This window comes from Lynx rufus, unplaced genomic scaffold (genome assembly GCF_022079265.1).
Source record: "Lynx rufus isolate CCGP_SWC_20201006 ecotype Redwood Valley unplaced genomic scaffold, mLynRuf1.p SCAF_4, whole genome shotgun sequence".
In the NCBI taxonomy this organism is placed as follows: Eukaryota; Metazoa; Chordata; class Mammalia; order Carnivora; family Felidae; genus Lynx; species Lynx rufus.
Window position 1 is genome coordinate 151,448,413 of NW_025814856.1, and position 27,606 is coordinate 151,476,018.

A 27,606-nucleotide genomic window follows, 5' to 3' on the forward strand; every position below is an offset into this window, starting at 1 on the left:
TCCCTGGCTCCCCTTCCACATCTGCAACGTAAAGATCTTGGATCAGAAGGACCCTGAGGTCCTTCCAGCGCTACTAGCCCATGCTGGGATGAGGCACCTGCTGGGAACATTGGCCTGTCTGTTTAGTGATCATGGGCCCCCGAGGCTGAAAGTGAACCACCTTTCTCAGACCACTGTGACCATACCCCCCTGAGGAGTAGCTCAAATCAGAGACCCCGCCCCTCTCCCACACCTGCGCCTTCTATCCCAGAAGGCAGCCAAGTCCCACTTACACAGGACAGTAAACCACCAGTAATGGCATCCTTAGGCTGCCAGCAGTAGGAGTCCATAGGTTTATGAGTCTATAAAATCATTCACTTTCACTGCTAGAACAATCCAAGACTCCCAGGTTAATAAGTAATACTGCCTTCACAAACAAGGGAAGACTGCATGGGGGAATCCCACCTTGATTGCCATGTTTCCTAAAAAGTAACTCCCTGCGCTCTGCAGTCCTGCTTTTATCTACTGCAATAACTGGGGCAGCCCCCCTGCCGACCCCGTGTACATATGTGTATACACACATATATGTAAATGAATGTGCGTATGTATACTAATCTTCTAAAGGACCCTAACACACGTTGCAAGAGGTTTCTTCGCTTTCAAATGGATTCACCTTTCCGCCCTAGTTATGGAATCTATGGAATACTGCGCAGCAGTAAATGAATGAGGTAGATCTCCACCTACCTGGTCGAGTGAAAACAGCAAGCTTCAGAGTGATACGTTTATGGAAACATTCTTTCCTCTGAAAACTTGCAAAACCAAACTACATTTTCCAAGGGACCGTCTGTAGGCATGTAAACATCCAGCAAAGGATCTGGAAGCGTTCGTATCAAGCTAATGACGGCAATTAATTCTACAAAGTGGACGGAACTCTAGGAGTGCACTCAAGATGTTTTCGTTTTTCACAAGGGGAATGTGTATTGTTTGCTCAATTAAAATTAAGCTTATCTAGAAAATTAATAAAGGGGTTGACCAATGATTTGACTCACACGGACTGACGCCACCTGGCCCATGGTCTTCCCCATTGTTTCATTTTCTTCTTCCAGTTGTCCAGGTTCAAAACCTGGGGGGGGTCACTCTTGACTCCCCTCTTTCTGCCATGCCCCCACCTCCGCCGTCAACACATCAGGATATTCTGTGAGCTTTCCCTTCAATATCCAGTGATTTCTCAACCTCACCACCACATTTCATATTTTCTCTCCTGTATAATTCTAACGGCTCACCTGATCTTCCTGATTCCACCCTGGCTTCCCTGTCTTGTCTCAACCCAGCAGCCAGAGTGGCCGCGTGAAAACCCTGCACCCCCCTCCTTTGCCCCTCTGATCCCATGTCTCACTATTTTGCCCCTCACTCACTGCCTCACTCTGCTCCAGCCACAGGGACGCCTTGCTTGCACTCAGCACACTTCTGCCCCAGGGCTTTTGCATGTACCGAGTCTTCCGCCCAGAACACTCTCCCCATTGTTATATACTTGGCTTACTCTTGGCCTCCTTCAAGTTTTGGCTCAAATCTCTTTTCTGAGAGATCTTCCCTGACCACTCTATTTGAAATGGACCCTCTCCCCTGTACTCCCTATTTCCCTCCTTATCAAACTTTCTAATATACTAGAAACACTTTTATTTTTTATTCCCTCCCCCAGCACTAGAGTTAAAACCCAACAAGAATCAGCTTTTATGTCTGTTTTGTTTATCATTATATTTCCAGCACCTAAAACACTGTTTGGCACATAATGGACACACAATAAATATTTATTAAGTAAAGAATATATCCATAGTTTCATGAAGGACACTATAAAAATGGCAAAAACTCCACATTGAGACACCACTGGTTGGCTTTTGAATTTTGAGTAAATCACTTAGCCTCAACTTGCTTTTTTTAATTGTAGTAAAAACAACAACAACAAACCATGTAAGATGAGATCTACCCCCTTAAAAATTAAAAAAAAAATATTAATGTTTATTTATTTTTGAGGCGGGGAGGGGCAGAGAGAGAGGGAGACACAGACTCTGAAGCAGGGTCCAGGTTGTGAGCTGTCAGCACAGAGCCCCGTGAGGGGCTCAAACTCACGAACCATGAGATCATGACATGAGCTGAAGTCAGACCCTTAACCAACTGAGCCACCCAGGCGCCTCTACCCTTAACAAATTTTTAAGTGTATAGCACAGCATTGTTAACTACGTGCCCAGATCTCTAGAACTTTTTCATCTCACGTGACTGAAACTCTATACCCATTGAACATCAGCTCCCTATTTCCCCCTGGTGACTGCCCCCAGCCCCTGTAACCAGCATTTTACTGCCCCCACCTGCGGACAACCACTCTTTAGCAATCTGCTTCTATGAGTCTGACTACTCTAGATAGCCCCTACAAGTAGACTCATGCAGTATTTGTCATTCCGCGACTGGCCTGTTTCACTTAGCATGATGTCCTCTAGATTCATCCATCTTTTTTTATGACTGAATACTATTCCACTGTGTGTGCACCACATTTTCTTTTCCATTCATCTGTTGATGGACATTTAGGTTGCTTCCACCTCTTGGCTGTTGTGAATGATGGTAGATGAACACGGGAGGCCAACACCTCAAGATCCTGCTTTCATTTCTTTTGGATAAATACGTAGAAGTGAAACTTCTGGATAATATGGCAGTTAGTTCTACTTGTAACTTTTTGAGGATCCTCCATACTGTTTTCCACAGCAGTTGTACCGTTTTACATTTCCGCAAACAGGGCACAGGGTTCCGGTATCTCTACATCCTTGCCCAAGAGCCACTGTCCACAGCCCTCAGTTCAAAGCTGCGGGTCTTTCGTTCGGAAGCTTATCAAATCAGGTAAATTTCTCTCTGGCCTAAGGTAGTTGATAGTCATCTCACTAGATGTCACCCCAAAAGCCATGGAAAGCAAAGAACCAGAAAGAACCTTAGATGTTGAGATCTTAGACAAATCACTGCCCTTCTCGGAGTCTGGCTTCCCCATCTATAAAATGGAGTTAAGACTCTTCACAGACTTGTCTGTAAGGATTAGGAACATAGTGGGTACCCAATACACAACCCATCGCTCTCATTTAGTTTGAAGGATGTAAAAATGGTAGGGTCTGAGGCCTCTGCCCTTTACCACATGAAGTTGATAGACCAACAATGGGGAACAAGCGCAAAAGGCTTTTCTTCTAACGAGAAAGTCAAGGCCAAGTGGCGCAGAACAGGGGTGGCCCCACAGGGGTGGCATTAATGCAGGGATCTTAGAGGCGTCCTGGTGGACTGGTGGTCAGCTAGATCCAGGAGAAGGGAGTGCCCTCCAACCGATGGGGGGAGGGGGGTTTTTCAGGGCAGGATCTATGCTACTGTGTAAGAGGGGGCGGTATTTCAGGGAAGGATCTATGCTACTGGGAGGGAGGGGGCAGGGTCAAAAGTGACAGTGTGTGTGAATGTTGCCGAGGACAACTCTGATTGTATCTGAAGCTGAAGAGAGCCACCGGGAGGTACCAGGGTTCAGGAGCAGAGCCTTCCTCCTCACAGCTGTGGGGAAGGTTGACTGACGTGGACAGAGATCTCTGTGGACAGAGATCTCCATTTCCAATCAAGAAATCAGGCTGCTGCAGGTAAAGGGGTCTCCTAGTAACATCCCCCTGCCCCCCCGACTGCATTTCTTCTGGATGCAGATCTGGTTCTCCCAGGGCTGCGCATCCAGGGAGGCAGTGTGGTGTGGGTTGAGGGGTGAGGTTGGGGGGGGGCACTGATCAGACGAAAACCTGAGGCAGGTAGGTCTCTGAGCCCCTCTGTGTCCTCTCGGTGCAAAGGGGAGGCTCTCCAGGTCGGAGCTGCAGACTTCCCAGCACCCTCTGCTCCCCGGGGCCCCAGCAGTGCTGCGGAGGGTGGGGGGAGGGGCTGATGGTGGGAGGCAAGAAGTGGTGGGGGGGAGAGAAACCAGGAAGGGGTGGGGGAGAAGGGAGTTCTTCAGGGGCCCTCAGAGACCCTGCATCAAAGGCCACCCGAGAGCCCGGACCTAAGCAGAATTGAACTGAAATGAACATTTGACATTTACCCTGAAAAGGAGGGTAATTGATTCTTACCAGGTGCTTTCTATGTGACAGTTTCTTTGTACACAACACATAATTCAATAATCCCCCAAAATCCTTTTTAAAGAGGAGTCTGGCCCTCACTGCAGTTGAATTTCTGGAGTGTGGACGGAATGCCAGGTGGCCTATTTGCACGGTTTAGCTAGGGCTGGCTCACTCAGGGTCCTCACAGTCACGGGGAGGGCACTTCTGGACAGAGATCCAGATCTGTGCACCACCAAGCCCACAGCTGGGTGTGAGACCTCTGTGTGACCCCTGCCCCGGGGTGAAGTTCGGCCCCCTCAGAGGGCAGCAAGGGGGCACCTGGCCTGGCTACTGCCCCTGGCGCACAGCTGATGCGATGGGGTCACGACCATCAGGAAATATTTACGGGTGCAGGGGATCAAGCAAAAAGAGGCCAAAAGACAAGAGTATATCTAGATTTGGGGAAAAGGAATTTTTCCCCCTCAACTGAAAGAATGCCTGCTTCCTGTTGTCCCAAAGAGTGAGTCCTTTTTTTATTATTTCTTGATATTTTAATCCAAGCTCTTGAAGGTCTCTTTTCTAACCTTCTTACGCCCCCCTCCCCAAAGTTCTCTCCCCTTATTTAAAACATCATTCCCCTGGCCCACCCCCTTTATGCCGGTTTCCTTCCTACCTACATGTTTTCATCTTTTCCCTGAGATGGGGAGCCCCTAGTTCTCTGGACCCTTTATTTAAGGTGTCTTCTGTAAGCCTCAAGATAACCCTGTAAGGTAGGTGTCATCGTCCCACTTGACGGATGAGGAAAACTGGGCTCAGTGTCCGGTGAGTGGAACCAGTTAGAGAACTTCCCTTCAGTCCTCTGTGGGCTGTGTGGGGCACCTGGGGTGGCAGAGGCATCCCCCCACCCCCTCCCTGTCCCCGCGTGACCTCCACTTGAAAAGGAGCCACCTGGCAAGGTGAGAAGGTCAGTCTCCCCCTTTTGTGTGTCCTTGATACAACTTGTTACATTCTTTCTTCCACGGCCCGCACCTTCATTGGCCCGCCACCGCGCTTCCCCATTGGCTGTGTTGGCCGGGGACGCGCCGTGATTGGTCCCCATCCTGGTGCCCAGGCGCTAGGTCTGTCTCCTGGTGGGGGTAGGATCTAGAGTCCCCAGTCTGGCTCGCGCGCGAGGCCAGCGACAACTGTCCCGGCTGTCAGGGCTTCGGACGACCTCCCGCATGTCCTGGAGAGGGGACGTCGTGTGCACGGGCACCCACCTCCCGCAGCGCGTGAGTATAGACCAACCGCTGCTATCACTGCGCCGGCTCATCTTCGCAAAGGTGCACTTGGCCATGTGGGTGTTCATGCACAGGTATGGGCTGTGCGTGCCCGTGATCCAAGCAGGTGAACGTTGAGGTCTGGGGCCAGACCTTCAGCGGGCGTTTGTGTATGGCATCGTGACAAATTACAGAGTTCTGAGAATGATTTTGGCTTTCTCTTTTACGCGATGTAATAAGCATAGGGAACCAAAGGAAGCTGCCTGGGAGTTGCAAAACATTATCCAGCCTATTGTGTACTTTCGCGCAGGGTGCGCTCATAAGCGTCACACTCAAACGTTTTGTGGAGTGATGCTAAAAACTGATGAAAATTTCTCTGAATCGCAGAAGAGGCAGAGGTCACATTTTTCAAAAATTTAGTGTAGGGAGTTTTTAAAATGTCGACTCCAAGGGTGTACTAAGTGGTGTTTTGATAGGAACGGGTTAGTGTTCAACAGGCAAGTCGAGAAAGGTAACTTGAAAGTGTGCTTTGCTCTACAGATGAGGAGTAGCAAAAAAAAAAAAAAAAAAAAAAAAAAAGGCAGGACGGTATGAACCGTCCCAGTGCCTTTCTAGAAGAGTTCGTCAGTGAGGCTGTCTGCTGACTTTGTTGGACGGCAGAGCGATGTGCTTGCTGGTCTGACGCACAGGTTTGAACACAGTGAAAAGCTTTTAAAAGGGAATATATGTCAGGCATTCTGAAATGCCTATTATCTTTGGCCCGGGTTTCCTGCAGAATGAATGGGGTTTTCACAGAAAAAGTGTCCAGCAAACCTCTGTCCACAGGGCTGCAGAGCCCGGAATTCCTCCAGATTCAGCTTCCCACTCCGTCGTGTGCTCCACTTCTGCTAAAAGGAGTAGCTCGTGCTGCGTGCCTTTGCTCCGGGTGGTCATAGAATCGTGACAGTGACCTTACAGAGGCAGCAAACTTTATAAAGACTTTCTCCCCTCCTTTATACAGACAAATTAAGACCTCGGGCTTCTTGGCTCATACAGAGTCACACGGGAGATTAACACGGAGCTGGAGGTCCAGTCCAGGTCTTGAGCCGGTGGGTAATCCAGCCGGCCTTGCCCTACACCAGTTCATCCACTGGCCGGGTTCCATCTCTGGGTGCAGCGTCATCCCACCCACGGTGGGTTCTTAGGCCCAGTGTCCTGCCCCCCCCCCCACTAGCTCTGTCCTGAATTCCCAAGATTCTCACACATTTTGGTTGCCCAAACATTTACACTCATCCCCCAAACGTGGCCAGTTTCTGGAGTCAGGAGAGGTATCCAGATTCTTGCCCCTGGGTAATCCCTCCCCTCCTCTCCTGTGTGGCAACCGGCCCGCATCCCCTTCGAAGCCTTTTTAAGCTTCCGAGATGTGTGCCTCTCACTGTGGATCTGGCCAAAAACTGAATTCAAGAGATCGTTATGCTTAGGATCCAGAGAGGGCTTTTGGGTTTTGGTCGGACTAGCTGTTATTCCCTGCCTCCAAGGTCTTTTCGTCATCCTATCGTGTCTTACCCTGACCTGCCGTGCGAAGGACGGTTTAGATGCCGATACGTTAATCCCAGCCAAGGATTTTACTAATTTGTTGGCAAAACAAGATTGAGTTAGAAACCAGTGTGGATGGGGCTGGCCAACTTCTTAGAGGAATTGGGGCCTAAACTAGGAATAAAAGGACAGGTTGACTCTCAATAGGTAGAGACTGGGGGGCAGGGGACAGAAGGAGGGGCGGCATCCCAGGGCAGACAGGCAGGGGCCACAGAATAGAGGGTGGTGGGCAGGAGAGCAAATGTTTCTGTTATTGGTGTGAGGGAAGGGAAAATGGGAGAGTCTGCTATCAAAATGCAGATTTCCAGGTCCCGGGGATAGAGTCTGGGACTCTGCTGTCCTTATACCTCTGGGGGCAGTTTCCTTAACACACGTGGCCCCTGCACAGGACATTTAGGGGAAACGGTTTGTTTTTGTTTTGTTCTGTCGTAAATAAAAGATCCCTTCTCAATCTCATTTTTACAGTTGGTTCCCCCTTTCCTAGCAAAAGAGCCAACCTGGGGAAAAGGCAGAAAGAGGGTCTTGCTCTCCCCTCCCCACCGAGACTGTGGCTTCTGCGGTACTCACCCCGTGAGCCACCCCCTGGCACAGACCACAGGTGTGGACAGGCCAGATCCACCTGTATTATCCCAACAAAAAGCTCTGTCTGAACAATACTTACGCCTCAGCTCCTGTTAGGTGCACAGCGCAAGTCAATAAAGACAACTCGAGACGCATGCCTTCTGGAGATCCTACCAGCTCATTCCTAGCAGAGAGCAGGATGGCATTTAGGAGCAGGACATTTAAAATTGCCCAGGGCCTTATCAAGTTTCATATCTGCTTGGCTTGAGGGAAGGATCCTCTCCCATCATCCCTGCGTCCTGCCCTGCTCCTGCCTCAAGGGGGAAACTATCTCAGACTCCTGATCGCGGGGCGCCTGGGGCAGGCAGGGTGAGGCAGAGGCCCCGGCTCGGCAGGTGGGCAGGATGCTCTGGGACTGGCTTCACCCCTAGTGGCAGGCAGTGAAGACTGGCCCAGGGGGTCCGTCCCCTTTGCGAGAGGCAGGGGGTCACAACCCTTATCCTGTGACTGAAACCACACAGCCCTCCAGGTATTTGGGTGGAGTGTGTTTGGGGAGAAGCCTGGGAGGAAACCCCAATTACCAGCATTGGCACCGTGAGAGCTTCAGATTTCCCATAAGCCCAGGGGCCTTTGGTGTCAGTATTCTGAGACCCTTAGAGAATTCTAGATCCTGGGAGAATCCTAGTGTTTATTTTACTTCTGTTCACTGACCTAAATTCCCTGGTGTCCAGGCACATTCATTTCTTCTTAATTTAAGCAATTAAAGAAAACCTATGCTCTTCGGTTCAAAAGATTTTTATTTCTTCCCCAGGCAAATCAAAAGTTTCTTTGTTTCACTTTGCTCCCTATGAAAGATTTGTCAGTGTCTGGGAAGTGAGGCTATAGAGAGTTTTTAACCCAGCCATCAGGCCGGATGGGCCTGTGCAGATTCTGCGGCTGTCCTCTGTGCACCGATGGTGGCATTCTGGGTAATAAATGTTACAGGAACTTCACAGATCAGTGGCACAGACACCCACAGACGTAGTGGCACCCACTTACTATCTTCCTGCCATTGTTTTGAGAAGCGAAGAGAGGGAAAATAGACCCATTGGTGAAAATTATGTTGTTGGTAGATTTGTTTTCTGATCTAAATGGTGTTTTACAAATCCCATGCTGCCTGACTGGGTTCACTATCTCTGTGGCTGGTTCTCCCTGTAGAACTTAGTGGGAATGCTTTCTCAAGCCCCCTTCCCCGACATTCCCTCTATGGAGGAGACTTCGTTCCCAGCTGCCAGATGTGGTGCTTGGAGAGAGGTGTTGCTGTATGGGCCCTAGTGATGGCTCAAACCGTGAAGGTATCAGCATCACCTGGGGAGTGGGCTGCCCACCAGATGCCTGGGCCCAGTAGATTCCGAACCAGTATTTTCAAGGTGGGGCCTGGGCGTGTGTATTTTCTACAGTCCCCCAGGTGATTAACATACATCAAAACAAGCAAACCCCAGGCTGAGGTCACGGAATGTCCCTGGGTGGCAGGCAGGACCAAGCTCAGGGAAGCCTGGGACCCAGTGGAGGGCTTCCATTAGAATTCACTCAAAACCCCAGCACTGAGCACCTTCTGGGAGTACAGAGGTGATGAAGATGTGGCCCCTCTGTTCAAAGGGCTGGCTGTCCTCTGGGTGGTGGGGTGAGTGCCTGAAGGAGGAGTCTATGACTCAGGTAAGAGACCTTGGTCCCTGTCTTTTATTAAAACTGTTATGGATCCATCCCAGAATTGCCTCTCCTAGGGGAGGGCTCCTGCTTTGTAAACTCAGATGTGACAACCTAATGATCATCCTCAGAACGCACAGCAGGCCAAGGGACACCTGCTTCTAAATCTCTGTCATTATGTGACTTTTTGCTTTCACAGGTAGAAAAGTGCATCTCTCCTTTTTTGAGATTATATATATATTCATGAATATATATATACATATATATATATATATACTCACGAATCTAAGGACACACCTTGATGGATTTCTTTTTGTACATATACCCGTGTAACCGCTACCTAGATCAAAGAGGGGTGCATTCTCATGGGAGGAAAGACCTCAAAGGGTGCGGACACATGCCTGTTCAGCTTTTCACAGACTGTAAGGAATGAGATCTCAGGGGTATGGCTTGCTCTCCTTGGCCACGGCCAGTCAATTTAACAAGTGTCTGGTGAGTACCTGCAACGTTCTGGAAAATCCCTGGGGTAAAGCAGCAGTGCCCCTCAACTGTAAGTCAAATATGAGCAGCTTGTGTTCTTAGGAGTCCAGTGTAAATTCCGGATTTTTGTGTCCTCTGTGTCCTTGATTATATTCGTCGGTTTGGGACCTGTTGCTTGGGAGTGGTAACCCCTTTCTGTTTCAGTCTGCCTTCCTCTTTCTTTAGTACTGTATTTTTATTATTTAGGGCCAAAGAAGGGCATACTATTACACAGCAGCTTGTAATGGCGACCTCTGGAGAAGGCAGTAACCCCAGTGGCAGAGCAATACCCTGGCCCCTGGCACAGCTGTGGGAGCTTGAGCCGAGGGTGGCCCGCCGACGCCTGTCCCAGGCCCGCCACCGAGCCACCCTGGTGGGGCTGTTCGGCAACCTCCGGAAAATGGTCTACTCCCAGTCTGATCTCACAGCCTCAAAGGTAAGGGGACCTGGGTGTGGGAGGAAAAGTCTCCAACGTGGAGGGACTGTGGGGTGAGGTGGGGACCGGCCTGGAGCCCCCAGTCCCCCCACCCCCACCCTCAGGACTGCAGCCGGGATGGGGTCAGTGATCAGAGGCCGGCACCTCGTGGCGCACGGTGTGTGGCTGCACGTGGGTGACGCGTGAGCTGGACCTTCCCTGCCCGCAGCAGACAAGCCTGGCATCAGAAGGGAAATAACGCCCCGAGAGGCCTGGTTAGCCAGCGGCTCCTGTGCCTGTCCCTCGAGCGGACAGGGGTGACCTCCGGCATCTGCTCCGGGACCCTGCCTCTCCACTCAGACACACACGCACACATGCACACACGCGTGCACATACACACACAGACACACGCACGTGCGTGCGACTTGGTTCTGGGCACCAACCAGATCTTTTCCGCAAGGCAGCAGAGCCCTCTGGGTAAGCATTTATCTGTTCCTGCTCTTGATTTTGCCTTTCTCCCTCGATAGCTTCTTTATTGCCTGTTAGTGCCTCTGGCAGAGCACGGAGGAAGGTTCCGGTGTTTCGGGTGGTGGTGCTAGAAGGAACGGAGCTCGTGTTATTGGAGGAGCCTTATAGGAGGTCTCCAGTAGGGGAGAGGGCCCTGAGATCTTCTCGCTCCCCCTGCCCTCTTGGAACAGCGGAGGCACAGGGGTCCGAAGGGACCTGTCAGCTAGTTGGTGGCAGGGCCGGGAGGAGGGCCTCAGCTCCCGGCTCCAGACCTGGTGGTCTTTCCAGAGACCAGCCGGTTGCCTGCGACAGTTTCTAGCCAGCAGATTTTCCCTGGTGGGCTGGTGGGTTTCAGCGGAGCCGCATTTAAGGACAGGGACCGCTTGAGGGGCATGAGCCCCCAGCCTCCTGCTGCCGGAGCTAACACAGCCTTCTCTCACTGAGGGCCAACACAAGAATTCCTCCTCAGCTGGCACGGGGCCAGGGCCTCTGTGACTGTGGCTTGATTGAGTGGCACCTCAAGCACCTTTGTGCAAGACGCCGAGTAGGGCCGAGAGGGTTTTTGGGTGAAAGAATCTGAACAGAGATCCTGCCTGCTCTTGTAGAAGGGTGTGGAGGGTGAGAGGTGCGGGGGCCACTGTTCCTCCTCTCTCTGCTGAGCCAGGCTCGGGAGCTCAGGGCAAAGAGCCCGTCCGGGCATAGCTCTGCGCCGTGTCCCCTCACCGAGGTGGAATCTGCTACCTGTGCCCGGGGATGCGCCGAAAACCCAAAGTCCCCGTCACTGGCCAGTGAAGTAGTGTGCACAGATTGGCAGCGTGACCAGAGAAAGAACAGGGCCCCCAAGTAAATAATCGAAGTCAAATATAGAGGAAAACTATATTTTCCTCTGTATTTGCACCCCCTAAAGTCTGTACCTCGTGACGTGGTGGTGGAGAGCCTGGCAGATTGGCCTGGGTCCATGTGAGACAAGGTACTTGCCAGGCTCCCGTCACCACCTCCCTTAAACACGGGCAACAGTAACGGCTTCCTCAGAGGCCTGTCGTGGCACCTAATAAGATCGCTGCGTGGAAAGATGTGGCATTGTCGTAATGGCTTCCGTCTTGGTCACTTACTAGTGTATTGCCTCATTTATCTGCCACAATTCCGTTCTGATCTCATTTTACAGAAGAGGAAATGGAGGCTCCAGAAAGGTAAACAATTTGCCTGGAATGGCACAGCCAGGAAACAGCAGGCAGACCAGGTGTTCTCTCTCTTCTCCTTTTTTCCTCATCCTGCTTGAGGGACAGCCCTGAATTCTGCCTTCGTCATAGGCATGAAGAAAAGGTTCGCCCTAACAAAATACCAGGAATAGGTGGCTTGAAACAACAGAAATGTATCGTCTAGGAGTCCTAGAGGCTCAGAGTCCAGAATCAAGGTGTCCACAGGGCCATGCTCCCTCTGAAGGCTCTAGGGGAAAAGCCTGCCTGCCTCCCAGCTTCTGGCGTTTGCTAGCAATTACTTGGCGTTCCTTGGCTTAGAGATGCCCCCCTCCAGTTTCTTGGCCGTCTTCTCACTGTGTCTTCACCTCATCCTCCCTCTGTGCACATCTGTCTCTGCATCCAAATTTCCCCATTTAATAAGGACACCAGCCACGTTGGATGGATTAGGGCCCATTCTATTGACCTCGCTTTAGTCTACGAAGGACCTATTTCCAAACAGGGTGACATCCACAGGTTCTGGGAGTTAGAACTTCAACATATCTTTTTCAGAGGGATATAATTCAACCCAGAACTAAGGTCCTAATTAGCCTGCCAAGAACATTCTGGAAGCACCCGGCTTCCATGGCTCTGTGTTGGCCCTCTAAGACTGCAAATGAGCATGGGGTGTCTGGGCCAGAGGGCCAGAAAGGCCTCACCTCATCCTGATTAAGAACAAGCCTGAGATGCTGGGAACCAGGTAAAAGGAGTATTCGAGGGCCGCCTGGGTGGCTCAGTTGGTTAAGCGTCTGACTTCAGCTCATGGTCTCGTGGTTCGTGAGTTCAAGCCCCTCATCGGGCTCCTTGTGCATTCTCCTGTCGCGGTTTTGGGGGCAGCAGAGTGTCGTGCTTCTCGCTCCCCTCAAGCCTCCTTTCTGTGCACCAGGCGGGACGCTGGGACGGCACCGGGGCTGTGCGCCCGTGGCTGCTTTGGCTTCCTCTCGCACTGCCCGCCCCGGCCCTGGCCACACCTGGCTTCCCCAGTCCCCTGGGGCAGCCCACGTCCCCAGCCGCTCCGTCTCTGTCCCTGCGTGGAGGCCTGCCTTTGTGTCACTGCGCTCTCCAGAGCTCAGCTCGGCCTGCTTGCTTGGCTGCCGTGCTCTAAGTCGTCTGGACGCCTCCAGCTGGAATCAGTGCCCCTTCCCATGCGTTTCCATGGCCCTCTGCTTCTACTACCTTTGGTGCCTACTGAATTCTAGCCTGTGTTACAAGTCGTTTCCACACTTGCCTTGTCCTCCTGCTGGAAAGCAGGTGCCATCTGATTTACTCTGTGTCCCCAGGGGCCGAACGCACAGCTCTGCCTGTTGCACTTGCCTGATGAACGTATGGAACTCTGGACAGCTATCGGTGGTCAGCCAATAAACAGTATTTAGCATTTCTTGTGTTTGCGTAATCTTGCAATCACCGTTTGACTTTAGGAATAGGGGCGCCTGGGTGGCTCAGTCGGTTGAGCATCCGACTTCGGCTCAGGTCATGATCTCGTGGTTCATGAGTTCGAGCCCTGCGTCGGGCTCTGTGTTGACAGCTCAGAGCCTGGAGCCTGCTTCGGATTCCGTGTCTCCCTCTCTCTCTGCCCCTTCCCCGCTCATGCTCTGTCTCTATCTCTCAAAAATAAATAACCGTTAAAAAAATTTTTTAAAGGAATATTACACACAGGAGAGAAGGAAGGGGAGAAGGAGGAGGGGAATGCTTGTGACTTAGCCCTGCAGCAACAGAAAATTCAGAGTTCAAGTTGACAGGGCATTTGGTGTTTTTTGATCAGCTGAAGTGTATGCATCTAGCAAATAAGAACTATTTATTTCATATTAACCAGCCAGTTGCTCATTGCGATAAGTGAGCAGAAGTTAGTTCTGGGTCTTGGCGCCAGCCTGGGGCTGCTGTTCGGCCACAGTTCACTCCATCTTCAAGGAGCATATACAGCTGTTTGCCCTTCGGAAGCCCTAGTAGCTTGCAGAACACAGCCCTGTTGCCAAATATTTTAGCATTTCTGTGAGAACCGTCTCCAGAATACAAATTGAATGCTTCCGAACAAACTTCCCGACCTTTTTATTGACAACGTCAAGGAATGTGACTTTGCATCTGAGGGAGCATGGCGTCAGCCTACGGAACGGACTCCTGTGTCCACGAGACCGCAGCCTCAGGGGTGGAAGGCTGGCTTTTCAGCATTGTCTGTCTCGGTTCCCAGTGGCAGGTTTTGAATAAGGCGAAGAATCATATTCAGGAGCTGGAGCAAACCTTGGACAATCTTCTGAAGATGAAAGGTAATAGACCCCTATCGGCCACCCCCGTCTCCTTCCCAGGGAAAGGCTGGTTGGTCTTTCCACCGAAAGCAGAGCGATTGGATTAAGCCAAGTGAGCAGGTATTTCCTGCGTGCCAACCGTGTGCCAGGCACTGTGCTGAAGCCAGGAGTGCAAGGAGCTTCGTGCCCCTGCACTCAGGGAGCTTACAGTCTGGCAGGACAGACGGAAGCCATCAGGTACCTGATCCCATCTTGAGAGACCAGAGAGGAAGCAGACCGGTACTTATCACGCCCAAAAGCAGAGCCTGGCTCCCTTTCTTGGCACTCAGTGTGGGAACGGTGGCTGGCGAGGAATTTGGGCTTACTAAGCTGGTGGAAACTGAATTCTAAAAGGGATACTTTTGGTGTCTTGATTGAGAAGGGCCGATTTAAGAAACTTCTCCCCCTTACCTCTAGAAGAAGAGGTGAAACTACACCCTTGACACCCTAACCCGAATCTGGGTGGGCTCAGGGACCACTCATGGTCCACCTGGATCAGAAGGGCAGGAGGGAGTCGACAGAGGCTGGGCCTCCCCATTTGTGACCCTTGCCTTCACCTCCCCAATAGAATCCTTCAAGCTGGAGGACGGGAATGCAAACAGCTTAGAGGAGGTCAAGGCAGAATATGCCAGCATGTACTCTGGAAATCACAGGTAAGACTCCCAGGCACCACCGTGCAATCAGCAAAGGAGGGATCATCTCATTGAGGCAGACAACTGCATTGGCGGTTCCCAAATGATCAGCCGCTGATCCCAACCCCATCCATTTCCATAAGCCATCCTTCCCCTGCCAAGTTAAGATACACCCTGTATCCCATACTGAAATCTTATCGATACTTATATCATGTGCCCATGTGAGAATGGCTACATTTCTTTTTAAATCATAATAATTAGGATTTTTCTCTAGATAGATTATAGACCTATTAATTAAAAGTGTGGCATCAGCTCAGGAATAGATTAATTATATTTTATAGTTATTGTATTTTAATTCATTAAGTTAGGAGTGAAATTCAGTGTCTTCCTTCAAGATCATTTGTATTTCTTTTCCTGGCAACCTTTAGTGCCTATTTTTTGCCCATTTTCCTGTTGGGTTGGTGGTCTTTTTCCCACATGGCTGTAGAAGTCCTCTGTATAGACCAAGCAATTAGCCAGCCATCTTTTAGGATATGACTTGCAAATAATTATCCTTTGGTCGTTTGCTTTATTATTTTGCTTTATTATTATTATGTTTTTGCTTTTTGTTTTGGCCACGCAAAAATGAAGTCTAATCTGTCCATCTGTTATGGTTACTCAGAAAGGCTTCCTGTGCTCTGAAATTTAAAAAAGAAAAAAAAAAAGAAGGGAGCCTGGGTGGCTTAGTTGGTTAAGCGTCCAATTCTTGATTTCAGCTCAGGTCATGATCTCACAGTACCGAGATTGAGCCCCACGTCCAGCTCCCCACTCAGCATGGAATCCCTCTCTACCCCTCTTTTTTTTGCTTCTCTCTCTCAAAATAAATAAACATTTAAAAAAATAATGTTAAAAATAAAAGAATCTTCCCAGGTTTTCTTCTGGTGCACTTGCTTCTTAACTCAACATGATGCCTAGGAGATTACTCCTATCAGATGAAGAGATTCTGGGTTACAAATCCTGGTTTTCCAAATCGTGTCGTGCTGTTCTGCTCTCTTAAAACTGCCTTTTGAAGAGCAGAATTTGAAATTTTTGATAAAGTCTAACTTACCCATTTTTTCTTTTGGAGGTTGAGGTTTTGGTGTGAACCTAAGTATTCAGTGTTTTGGGGTGCTGTTATAAACGGCACTTCTTAAAAATTCAATTTCCAGTTGTTCATCACTGGAATATAGAAATACGATTGGTTTTCATATATTGACCTTGTATCCTGCAACCTTCCTAAACACGCTTCTTTGTTCTAGTCACATATTTGGAGATTCTTTGGGATTTTCTACATAGATTATTGTGTCGTCTGCAAATAAAATGAGTTTTACTTCTTCCTTTCCAATCTGTGTATCGTTTTGTTCTTTTGCTCGCCTTGTTGGACTGGCTAGAATCTCCAGCACTATATTGGCTAGAAGTGGTAAGAGTGAACATCCCTGTCTTGTTCCTGACCTTAGCAGAGACATGTTTTGTCTTTTACTGTTAAGTATGATGTTAGCTGTAGGTTTTTCATAGATGCCCTTTATCAGGTTGAGGAAGGTCCCTTCTATTCCTAGTTTGCCGAGAGTCTTTGTCATGAATGGATGTTAAATTTTGAGGAGTGCTTTTCGGCATCTATTGAGGGGATCGTTTGGTTTTTCTTCTTTAAGTCTGTTGTTACAGTGAATTCCACTGATGGAATTTCATCAAAGTGAGCCAGCCATCCTGCATTCCTGGGATAAACCCCACTTGGTCGTGATGTGTACACACACACGCACGTGCACACGCTCACATTAAAATTGTATTCAGAATGTCAGTGTCAGTGTTCGTGAGGGGCATTAGTTTGTGGTTGTCTTGTTTCTGTTTTCTCACCAGCCTGGTCTCAAATAAGTTTTGTCATAATGGCTCTGCCAACTGGTGCCCAATTGAGGCAGTTGGGAAGGATGCTGAGGGGGAGGAAGAGGAGGAAGAAGAGGGGGAAGACCAAGAAGAGGAGGAAGAAGAGGAAGAGGAAGAAGAGGAAGAGGAAGAAGAGAAGAAAGTGGAGCCCTTACACTCCCCAGTCACCTTGTTGCCAGACCTCATGGAATTTGAACGGTGTGAACGGCTGGGAGGGTGGCTTCACGCATGGCCTGAACTCTTGTGGGGAAGGGGTCAGAGGCTCTGTCTGCAGTAGGCTGCATCCCCGGTGCACTTCCAGACCAGGCCCCAAATCGAGGAAGCTCCAGAATTTCCGTCTGTTAGGGGCTTGGGGTGGGGTTGGCAGAAGAGCTAGAGAAACAATCTTGAAGTTGCATTGCACAGCACATACACTGAGTTTGCTTAGACTGGGTATTTATTTGGGGTGACTTTGTGGGGGCTATGATGGGGATTAGGAGGACCAAATACCCCCATACACACACACACACACACACACACACACACCAGCTGCATTACTGGTCTTATAGTAAGAAATACAGTGGATGACTGGCCTGGACTCCCCAACAGCCACCCAGTGCCCCTCCACAGACTTAAGACCCATGGCAGCCATGTTGGCTTCTGGAGGCCAATAGAAGGAGGCTCGCTCCACAGCTGAGCCTTTCTGGCCCTGAAATAAAGCAAGCGTCATATCATGGCTGCACATTCATGGGGCTTAGAATTATAAGCACTTTTCCCATGGGTTGAGAGGTGAGCAGGGAGCGTGGGCTCCTTGTTTTCTCTTCTATTAGGCAGAGAGCTCCACGGGAACTCTGGGAAGACGTGGGGGAAGGACCCTGGAGCCCAGATCTATATCATTCCACGGCCCCCCAGATGGCTTCTGCTCTCCAAGTGTCAGGGGCATGCAGACTAGAAAGGCTAAGGCCCTGGTAAACCACAGAGCTGTGGCACTGCTCGTGTGCCGTGGACCACCCCACTAATGGACACCTGAGGAGACGGTTTGGGGAGGGACCTTCGGCCACTGGCTTCAGGTCTGGGAGATGACGCCATTTCTGTTCCAGGTATCTCAACTTTTACAAACAGATGATGGACCTTCTGATCGGGAATGGGATTGTCTCCTCACAGGAGGTGACACTCCCCATCGTCTCTGCAGCCATCTCCCACCTGTGGCAGAACCTCTCTGAGGAGAGGAAGACCAGTCTCCTGCAGGCCTGGGCACAGAGGAACAGCGGCCTCCTGGGCCTTGCTGGTACCTATCAGGAGGCAGGCTGTGCCGAGGGCAGCATGAAGGACAGTGGGGTTGACAGCCAAGGAGCCAGCTGCTCACTCGTCTCTACCCCAGAGGAGGTGAGCAGACCGTCTCTGGGTCAGGGGGAGGAGTGCGCGGGAACGATTCCGTTGCCTTTGGCCTGGAGACACCAGGGGTCTGCTTGGGGTCATTTACCAAATGTGGGGTAGTGTTTAAATTCTGACTCAAGCCATGTGTTTCTGATTTTCCCGGCCTAAGCGCCACCACCGCAGAATGGCATTCCTTTTTGTCCTGCTTCCTGAGCTTTCCCCGGGGACCATAGAAGAGAAGGCTTAAAAGGTCATTATCAGTTGGGATTGTTTTCGCTGCCAGTTACTCGCTCATTAAACCATGAAGGGAAAAGTGCTTCTCCCATGCAGGGAGGTCCCAAGGTCAGGAGGGCTTCCCATTAGTCTCAGTGAGGTCACCGTGGACTTGGTCCTTCCCCTCTCCCTGCTCTGCCTCATCGTAAGGCTGACTCCTCACCTTGTCTCCCCTCCCCACCTTCCCGTGTGACTGTAGAATGGCAGCTAGGAGCCTTTGAGCTGTATAGTCCCTCCTCCACATCAGGTAAGAGAGAGAAAGATTCATGTGGCTCTTTCTTAATGGTCAAGGAAGACCTTTTCCAGAAATTTCTGCCATACCTCTCCTGCCCTCCCATTGGCCAGATTGCCAGACTACCGAGCCAATGACTGACATCATCGAGAAAGTATTATGTTTGGACCGGTTAGGCCCAATCCCTAAGAGGAGGTCAGTTCCCACCCCCAAGAGCATTGCTGCCATTCAGTGAAAAGAGAGGAATTCACTATCGACTACCGGCCTCTCAAAGCAGTGTGTCTGGTGGCATTAGTGGTCACTCAATGCTGAGATCGAAGCGGGCCCCTCAGCTGCGCTTCCAGAATTAGAACAGCCTCAGGAGGCTGCCGCTGCCTCACGGCCCTTCTGACCTGCTTCTCCAGCTTGGGGCGGGCAGTTCTGTGCTCTCTGCGCCTGTCCTGTGCTTTGCAGGACACTTAGTAACCATGGCCTCCACCAGGTCAGCCGCACCCCTCTGCTTGCCCTGACTTTCCAAGCACCCCTTAGCGAGTGGTCCCTTTGAGGAGATGTTCTGTGGCTCTGTGGGGAGCCTTAGAGCCAGACAGCTTCCTAGTGCCAGGGACCCCGGGGATACAGCCCTGAAATGCTCCATCGTCCAGGAAGTTGCCCAGCCCTCAGGGCCCGGGGCCCGGACGGCAACAGGATGTCACTCACCTAGTCCAGGGCTTCCGGTTTACTGATGAGGCCTAAGGAGTGAGGTGGCTTGTCCAGGATGCTCAGCTCCTGCTTCAGAGGTTGTATCTCCTTCATCAAAGAATTTTTCAAATCTTTCTTTGGTCACCTGTCTGTGGTCAGCCTTCCGTGATCTCCCCTGATCCTTCTCAAGTGGAGTCTAGTAAAAAGGCAGGTACCATGGGGCGCCTGGGTGGCGCAGTCGGTTAAGCGTCCGACTTCAGCCAGGTCACGATCTCGCGGTCCGTGAGTTCGAGCCCTGCGTCGGGCTCTGGGCTGATGGCTCAGAGCCTGGAGCCTGTTTCCCATTCTGTGTCTCCCTCTCTCTCTGCCCCTCCCCCGTTCATGCTCTGTCTTTCTCTGTCCCAAAAATAAATAAAAAACGTTGAAAAAAAAATTAAAAAAAAAAAAAAAAGGCAGGTACCTGCCTAATACCTCAGACCCACTGAAGCGGAGTACCTGACCCCTCAGGTGGCTCAGAACCTTCATTTTTTAAAATGTTTGTTTATTTTTGAAAGAGAGAGAGAGAGGGAGAGAGAACGAGTGGGGGGGGCAGAGAGAGAGACGGAGACACAGAACTCGAAGCAAGCTCCAGGCTCTGAGCTGTCAGCACAGGGCCTGATGTGGGGCTCGAATCTGTGAACCACGAGATCATGACCTGAGCCGAAGTCGGAAGCTCAACTGACTGAGCCACCCAGGCGCCCCAGAACCTACATTTCTAACAAACACCCCAGGTGACTGATGCATGAGGGCATTTTGGAAGGAACTCTCAGTGCAGATATGCAACAGTCAGCACCTTTTGTGTATGTCCCCTCCCCTGCCCCAGTTGGACTTGGGCTTCTCACCTATTTGTCCATTAATGTTGGCTTCACCACGAGAGGACCTGAGTTCTCCTCCATAGTGGTCAAAGCGGGGCCAGGAAACCAGTCGCTGAAGACCTCATACCCAAGGCATGTCAGCCAGCCTCGATGTCTTTGTAGCCCCGAATCGCCTGGCCCTGAGGTCTCACACAAAGAAGGCAAAAGGAAAACATATGCCAAATGTGCGGACAAGTGTTTCAAGCTGCAAACCGATGTGTACAGGCGTGTATGTGCATTTGCGGCACGAACCTTTCCTCAGGGAAGGGCAGACCCAACCCAGAGTCTAATGTCCCCAAATCATGGAAGCAGCTGATCTTTTCCAGAAAGGGCTAAGGGCTCACATTCTTCTGGCAGCAGAGTTCCTCAGCAGTGCCCAGATGAGGGCTCTGCCTCACTGCCATCCCTAGGCTTGGGCCAACCCAGGGCTGGGTGACCAGGTGAACAGAAGAGAGAACAGTTACGCCCAGGGCAGGGCCAGTCACTACTCTGGCTTCTAACTTAGTTGCAGTGAAGTCTTTATAGGTCGTGGTCCATCTGGAGAGGTGCTGCAGAACAACTGTGTTTGGGGCCAGCTCCTGGAGGCAGGGTCAGGTGTGCCTGGGAGGGTCTGAGAACCAAGGCCCCGTGAGTGTGCTGGGTGCTCCAGAAGGGCCACAGAGCCTGGCAGGGCACCCCTACCCCCGGCCAGGCTAGCTGCGAGAGTCGTGTGCACAGCTGAGGACAGTGTGTGGCCCGGAACTTCAGTGGGCTGACTGGTCAAAGGCAGGAATTTCGGGCCCAGGACCCTGCCTCCCACTTGCAGGGGAAGAACACAGAGTGGATGGGCTTCTGGGCTGGTCCTTTCAGTGACCTCTTCCCAGACCCTCTTGGAGATAAGCAAAGGGATATTAGAAAGAAGTTTCACCATAAAATATCTAAAAGATCAGGAGAAGGGCCATCCGGGTGCCTGGGTGGCTCAGTCAGTTCTGCTTCCGACTTCAGCTCAGGTCATGATCTCCTGGCTCAGGAGTTCAAGCCCCACTTCGGGCTCTGTGCTGACAGCTCAGAGCCTGGAGCCTGCTTTGGATTCTGTGTCTCCGTCTCTCTCTCTCTCTGCCCCTCTCACACTTGCCATCGGTTTCTCTCTCAAAAATAAACATTTAAAAAATTAAAAAAAAAAAAAAAAAAGAAGAAGAAGAAGGGCCATCCACATGGCCAGAGTCCCAAGGGATTCAGTTCAGGGGAAGCAAATTGTAAGAAGATAAGAAAGACAGACACAAGACCTCCAGAGATAGAACAGTGTCTCAGGTAAGGGGAGAGGCCCTATGGGACCTCCCAGAACCTGCCAGCTATGGGCCAGAGAGCTCCCTCTCCTCTTCTCAGGGTGACTGCCCTCGTAAATGGGGTATCAGACACAGGGAGGCGTCCCTGGTGAAAATTATGTAAGAATGTCCCACCCAATATCTGGGACATTCTTATGCTAAAAACAAAAAACAAAAACGATTCTTTATTTAAAATTCAAATTTAACGAAGCATCCTGCATTTTTATTTGCTAATCCTTGCATTCCTAAGTGTATATATCACATTCCTGTGGAATATTTAATATTCTTCAAGAAAGTAAACAAAAGCAGGACTGAAAGCCATCTAAATAACAAGACTGCAAAATCGAAATATCCAATGTAACACGCCCCAGGAAATGACCAGAGGGAAACAGGTCAATGTGTCAACAATAGACCTCTCTGGGTGGGCGGCTTCTCCGTGGTTTTCATTTCTTTCTGTTTCTATTTTCCAAAATCTTCACGATGAACATGTGTTTCTTTTACAAAGCAGATTGATATTCAATAATAGCTAACGTTTTGGAGGCGGGTGCTTCACCGACCTCATCTTATTTAATTCCTGCAGTGTCCCTGTGGGTAGGCGCTATTGTGATTCCCTTTACATAAGAGGAAGATTCGAGAAATGAGGTCACTTGTCTGAAGTCACACGGCTTAGTGAGTGGCAGGACTGGGAGCTGGCCCTCCTGCAGCCTCACCCCAGCACCCCCAACCTCTCTCCGGCTGTCCTGGCTGACAGATGACTGCCAACTTGGGGATCCTGGGCTCGTGTAGCCTCTGCATCTCGGGAGGTGTAGATGAGCCCTCTCCCAGGGCAAACTGAAGCCTGACTCTGGCTGCTGCGTCTCACGCCTGGGCTCCCACCTTCTTTAGAAAGAGGAGACCGCAGTCCTTGGCGCTCCCCCGTCCCTTGTGGCCACCTCTGGGGTTGGCACTTTGTTCTGGGCGGGCAAGCGCTTACTGTGCACAGCCTGGGAAGGTCACCAAGCAGAGATCCTGTGTTTGGGCCCCGACTTTCACATACCCATCCTTTGGGGAGTGAGGGTTAAAGAGAGAGCCTTTCTATTCGTGTCCGCCAGCAGCCCAGAGCAGGTGCCAAACTAGTGCTGACACATCACGTTCTGTGCCTTCCTTCAGATACTCTTTGAAGACGCCTTCGATGTGGCAAGTTTCCTGGACAAAAGTGAGGCTCCAAGTACTTCTAGCTCTAGGTGAGGAAAGAGGTATGAAAGAGTGTGACTGTGTGTGTGGACCCCTGCGCGGATGCTTAGGGGCCGCTCCCCTGCAGCCCCACAGAGGGGCGCCAAATTCCGCAGAAGTTCTTAGAGATCCACTTTTGTCTGTGGTTCGAAGCGGGCTGGTCCTAGGATCATGCCACGGAGCTGAGGCTTCTTCTACGTAGAAAATGCTTCCATCCCGGCCCAGGGCTGAGACGCAGCGGGTCATGAGCTCGAGGCTGTTCACACTGCACCATCTTCCCAGGGTGAGGGGGGCCACGGGCAGGTTGCTGCGGTTGTCTGGTCTGAGAGGTGGGCAGGGGCTCCGGCCCCCCCACCCCACCCCGAGAGGCTAGGCCAATGTGGAAACGGGCCGTGCCCTGAGCTGGACAGGGGGGAGAAGTGGCTTTTCACGGTGCTTCTGGGGATGGAGGTGGGAAGAGGGGAGGAGGGCACAGCTGACCCCATGAAGCGAGAAGACACAAAATAGGATCTGGGGAGACTCCCAAACAAGCAGCTTGACTAAATCCGTAGCGCAGGGGCTTTTCGCAAAGAGAGCTTGATTGGGACGCAAATTCCTTTGCTGCTTTGGAAAGCTGTGGTCTTCTAACCTATAGGCACAGGTACCTGCGCCCGTGTCATGGCTAAAAAAAAAAAAAAAATCCCAATTATTTAGTTTTTCTTCTTTGGGAGTGAGGAGACACTCCTGTCCTCATACCCCAACAAATATCCCCACTCTCTGCCAAGGCCATGCGGCCAGGCTCTCCCCGGTCACCTGACATCAGCCTGTGTCCCTCCCGCCTGCCTGCTCCACTCGGCCTCAACAGACTTGCCCAAACTCTCCAAAGCAGTTTGATGAGGTGACTCAAGCTCCTCTCAGCTGTGTGTGGGGTTTGGTTCTGCTGAAACGGGCTGGAAGCGGATGGATGTCCCTGTTTCTGAGCTGGGCTTGGGCTGTGGAGACAACTTCGCCAACCTGGAACTCCTTACTATGACGATGGAACACGAGAACAACCTATTAAAAACGTTTCCTGCTCTCCCTGGAAAAGGCATGGATTGCTGCCGGAGGGTTCCTACACGGCTTGTGGGACCTCGGTCCCAAGGGAAGTGAGGTCAACATGCAGGCTCTCCCCGCATGACTTAAGGCTTCTTTGAAGTTGTTGGGAAGGCAGCGGGAAGGAGTCTGCAAAGCAGGCCTTCTCCCTGCATCAGGGCTGCGTTCTGTGTTAGACCTACAGAGGGGAGGCATCTCAGGGGACTGAGCCCAAGTGTGGTGGATGCCCCCTGAGCTCCGTCAGCTGCCACAGGGGGACCAGGACCGTGGAGCGCGGCTATGCGAGGGCGAGCCTGAGGGACAGAGGCAGTTTAGCTCCCTTCTTCCAGAGGCCACAGCTCAGAACGCTAAATTAGGGCGCAGGAGTCAGTCTCCCTGTAGTCTCTCTTTTCCCGTGGGCTCCATTGAAGCCGAGGCAAGGCAGACCTCCAGGCTGTCTGAGAATTCAGCCGGGTGCTTCCAAGTGCGTGGTTCACCCTGTAAGCCACATATTTTAGGGGGTACCAGCCGAGGCCGAAGATTAGGATTCTAAATATTTGCTGTTTCTTCTCCTTTGTCAGTTCAGCATTTGCCGGCAGCAACCCAGAAAATCCAGAGGAGAAGTTTCAGCTCTACATGCAGATCGTCGATTTTTTTAAAGGCCTTTGCTGCGTTAACACTCAGTTAAAACAGGTAGGACCGAGCAGAGTGATGGGAGGCCTCCGCTCACCTCCCGCAGGATGCCAGAAAGGACTCTCGAGACGAGAGTCAGCCTGATGCACCCTGGGGAATAGATGTCCAGGGAAGCTGAGGGACGAGACTGACGGATGTTCCCCGGGCAGGCCTGAGATGGGGACCTGGCTCTTGGCAGGCATTTGTAAATGTTGTGTGACTGGGTGACAGCTTTTGGAGGGGCTGAGCTGTTCTGTCATCTTCTGAGCCCCTGTGCTAATGTTTGCTGTCAGCTTTTGAAGGGCATTAATTTCCGCTTCCCAAAAGCTGACTGTGTCTTCATTAGAAGGTACGTTCCAGAAATTTTCATGCGGGGAGGGGAGTGAGGCGTGAGGCACCAAGGGCACAGGCCGCTTCAGATTCATAACCGAGGAATTTCTCTCCGAATTTAGCAAAGACACAACTGTTAATTTAAAAAGGTAAGCAACAGGGGCGTCTGGGTGGCTCAGTCAGTTAAGCGTCCGACTTCGGCTCAAGTCATGATCTCACAGGGCGTGGGTTCAAGCCCTGCGTCAGGCTCTGTACTGACGGCTCAGAGCCTGGAGCCCACTTCAGATTCTGTGTCTCCCTCTCTCTCTGCCCCTCCCCTGCTCGTGCTCACTCTCTCTCTCTCTCTCTCTCTCAAAAATAAACATTAAAAAAAAACTATAAGAAATAAAAAAGTAAGCAGTAATAATGACAATGCTTGTCTAAAATTAACTAGGACGGCTTTTCAATAGGTTAAGGTATCATCCTATTAGTGGCCCTTTTCCTACTGACCCTTCCTTGCCTCTGCCGCGACCACTCTGAATCTCCACTTGGGGCCCAGGGCCCCCCCTCCGCTTGCTCCGCACCACCCATCAGCTCTTGGCCGTCCGGCCCTTACTGCTGTGTCCGCCTTCTCTTGGACACCGGAAAGTCAGTCCACTTTACCGAGGCCAGTCTTTGCTTTCCCTGCTTCCTTTTCCCCGCATATGGTAGAAAAGAAAGACCAAGCAGGACTGGAGTATCCGTATAAAGCAGAGAGATGCTCGAACTTGAATCCTCTCGGGAGCTAACCGAAAATGCAGATTCCTGGTGCCCCGGCACCCGAGATTCTCATTCACTGTTGTGAGGCAGGGCCCCAAGAATGCGTATTTTGAACAAGCTGGCCAGGTGGCTCTGGGGCAGGAGGCCGCCAGCCTTTACCATACGCTGTATAAAGAGGGAAATCTCATTCTCTTCCCCATCCACCTCCCCTGTCAGCTTGACCGAGGTCGTTGGATGAAATTTTAATTAGCACCTGTATGGTGTCCTAGGAAGGCTATGTTAGCACTCAGCACCTGGACAGCACCTAGGACTGGTTTAAAATAACAAAAATGTCTTCTCTCACAGTTCTAGAGGCCAGAAGACCAAATCAAGGCCAAATGTAGCCAGAAGCTAGAGAAGGTGCAGGGCCACGCCGCCCCAGAAGGCTCTAGGGAAGAGTCCTGCCTTGCCTTTTCCTAGCTTCAGGTGGCCCCCACAGTCCTTGGCTTGCAGCTGACTCCCTCGACTCATGGTCTCTGTCTTCACATGGCCTTCTCTCTTCCATGTGTCTCCCAGTCCCTCGCATCTTCTTATAAAGACAACAGTCATTTGGATTAAGGGCCCCCCCCCAAATCCAGGACGAGCTCATCCTGCAATCCTTAACTTATTACACCTGCAAAGACCCTCTTTCCAAATAGGGTCCCAGGTGGGCGTGAACTGGGGTGGATAGGCTACTATTCAGCACCCGAGACCAGCAGATACCTCTCGCGACCTGCTGCCTTTGCAAATCTGCAGCTCAAAAATGCCTTGGACACCATTTTCGGGGGCTTAGGGAACTGGACCCTTCTGAACGACATTCAAGCCCTTGGTGTGACACAGACTTGAGTATGTGGCCCCTCCTGGGATGCTTGGCCTCCTGGCACCCCTTGTGCTCCACTCTGTCTTTTTCTCAAGCTTTGCTGTGGTCTTCACCCTGAATGAGGGCCCACATGACTTTCCTAGAGACCACCTAGTTCCCTCTCGGATACGCTGGCTCCCCACGCACCCTGCCTTCCTCGGTAGAGCACCGTGAGTGAGGACGTCAGCAAAGTCTTCTCCCAAGCTGGCCATCACCCGGGGGACTATGTCCCACATTCACGAGGTGGTTGACTGGGCTTAGGGATGCCTCCCGGGGCCCCTGACCAGCAGGGTAACAAACTACAGGGGTCACTTTCTGCCAAGGTGGGGAAAGACAGGAAGAGCAAAACCCAGGAACATACTTTTAGGGGGAGAGGTAATAGCGAGTCAGGTCGGTGGGGGTCATTGTAAAGGGAATAAAAAACCCCTGCTAAACACACACCGTGATGCTGCTTAAAAAAATTATCTCATAGTCAACCCATGTACATAGTTTAAAACTTGAAAGTTACCAAAAGATATACAAAGAAAACTCAGTCTCCTACCAGCGTCCCTTGGCTATGCCCCCATTCCCTTCCCCAAAGGCAATCACCGTCACCAGTTTCTTGTGCAGCCATCCAGAGATACTCTACAGATATTTGTATATTCTTTCTCAAACACAAATGATAGTCTACTTTGCACACTGCCTTGTACTTCACTCTTTTCCTTTTAAATAGTATACCCCACAGAGAGAGAACCATCTCATTCCTTTAATTTCAAATAGCTGCATGGTATTCCCTTGGTGGGTGCACCATGGCATAACTCACTGTCCTCCATTGATGGGCATTTGGAACATGCTTTGATGCTGTCCACCCCCCCCCCACCTCTTACGCGATCCTGGAAACCCCCAGGATGGAAAAGCAGCCAAGAAAACCCTTTCTGAAGATCATAGAGTGTGGAGTTGAGTGAAACGGAAAAGGGACCTGCCCCCCGCCCTCCCCCGTAGCCCTTACTTCCTGGCTAGAGAAGCTAGAGAAGATGCAGCAAGAGATGGGGTGGACTCTCGGGGAGACATGGGGGCCTTCTCATCTGCCTGGGGACTGGATTCCTTAAATAAAAACTGATCCTCTTCCACCCTGTGTTTTGCAGGAACCAGACCTCCCCGTTGATGATGAGATGATCATGTTGAGGTGCATGGAGACCTTCGATGATGAAGACCTGTGACGCACAAGGGCTGGGAAGGGAGGGGGTGAACGGGGGTGGGCAGCTTCCAAGTACTATGCCGACAGCCAAAGCCGTACCTGCCTCAGCCTTCCGGGACATTTTGGAGTGGCTGTCCCAGAGCATTTGGATGGTTTCCATTTCCGATTGTTATAAAG

General features: G+C 51.1%; 1 protein-coding gene across 1 annotated transcript; it reads left to right on the plus strand.

Annotated features, from left to right (window-relative positions):
* The first annotated feature begins 9,917 nt into the window (after positions 1-9,917).
* On the plus strand, positions 9,918-27,451 carry STRA8 (stimulated by retinoic acid 8). The gene is made up of 8 exons (XM_047094593.1): positions 9,918-10,109; positions 14,016-14,091; positions 14,678-14,762; positions 16,614-16,835; positions 17,717-18,002; positions 22,523-22,596; positions 24,217-24,328; positions 27,377-27,451. Exons 1-8 carry the CDS (start codon positions 9,918-9,920, stop codon positions 27,449-27,451), a joined length of 1,122 nt encoding a protein of 373 aa, XP_046950549.1.
* Positions 27,452-27,606: the final 155 nt, after the last annotated feature.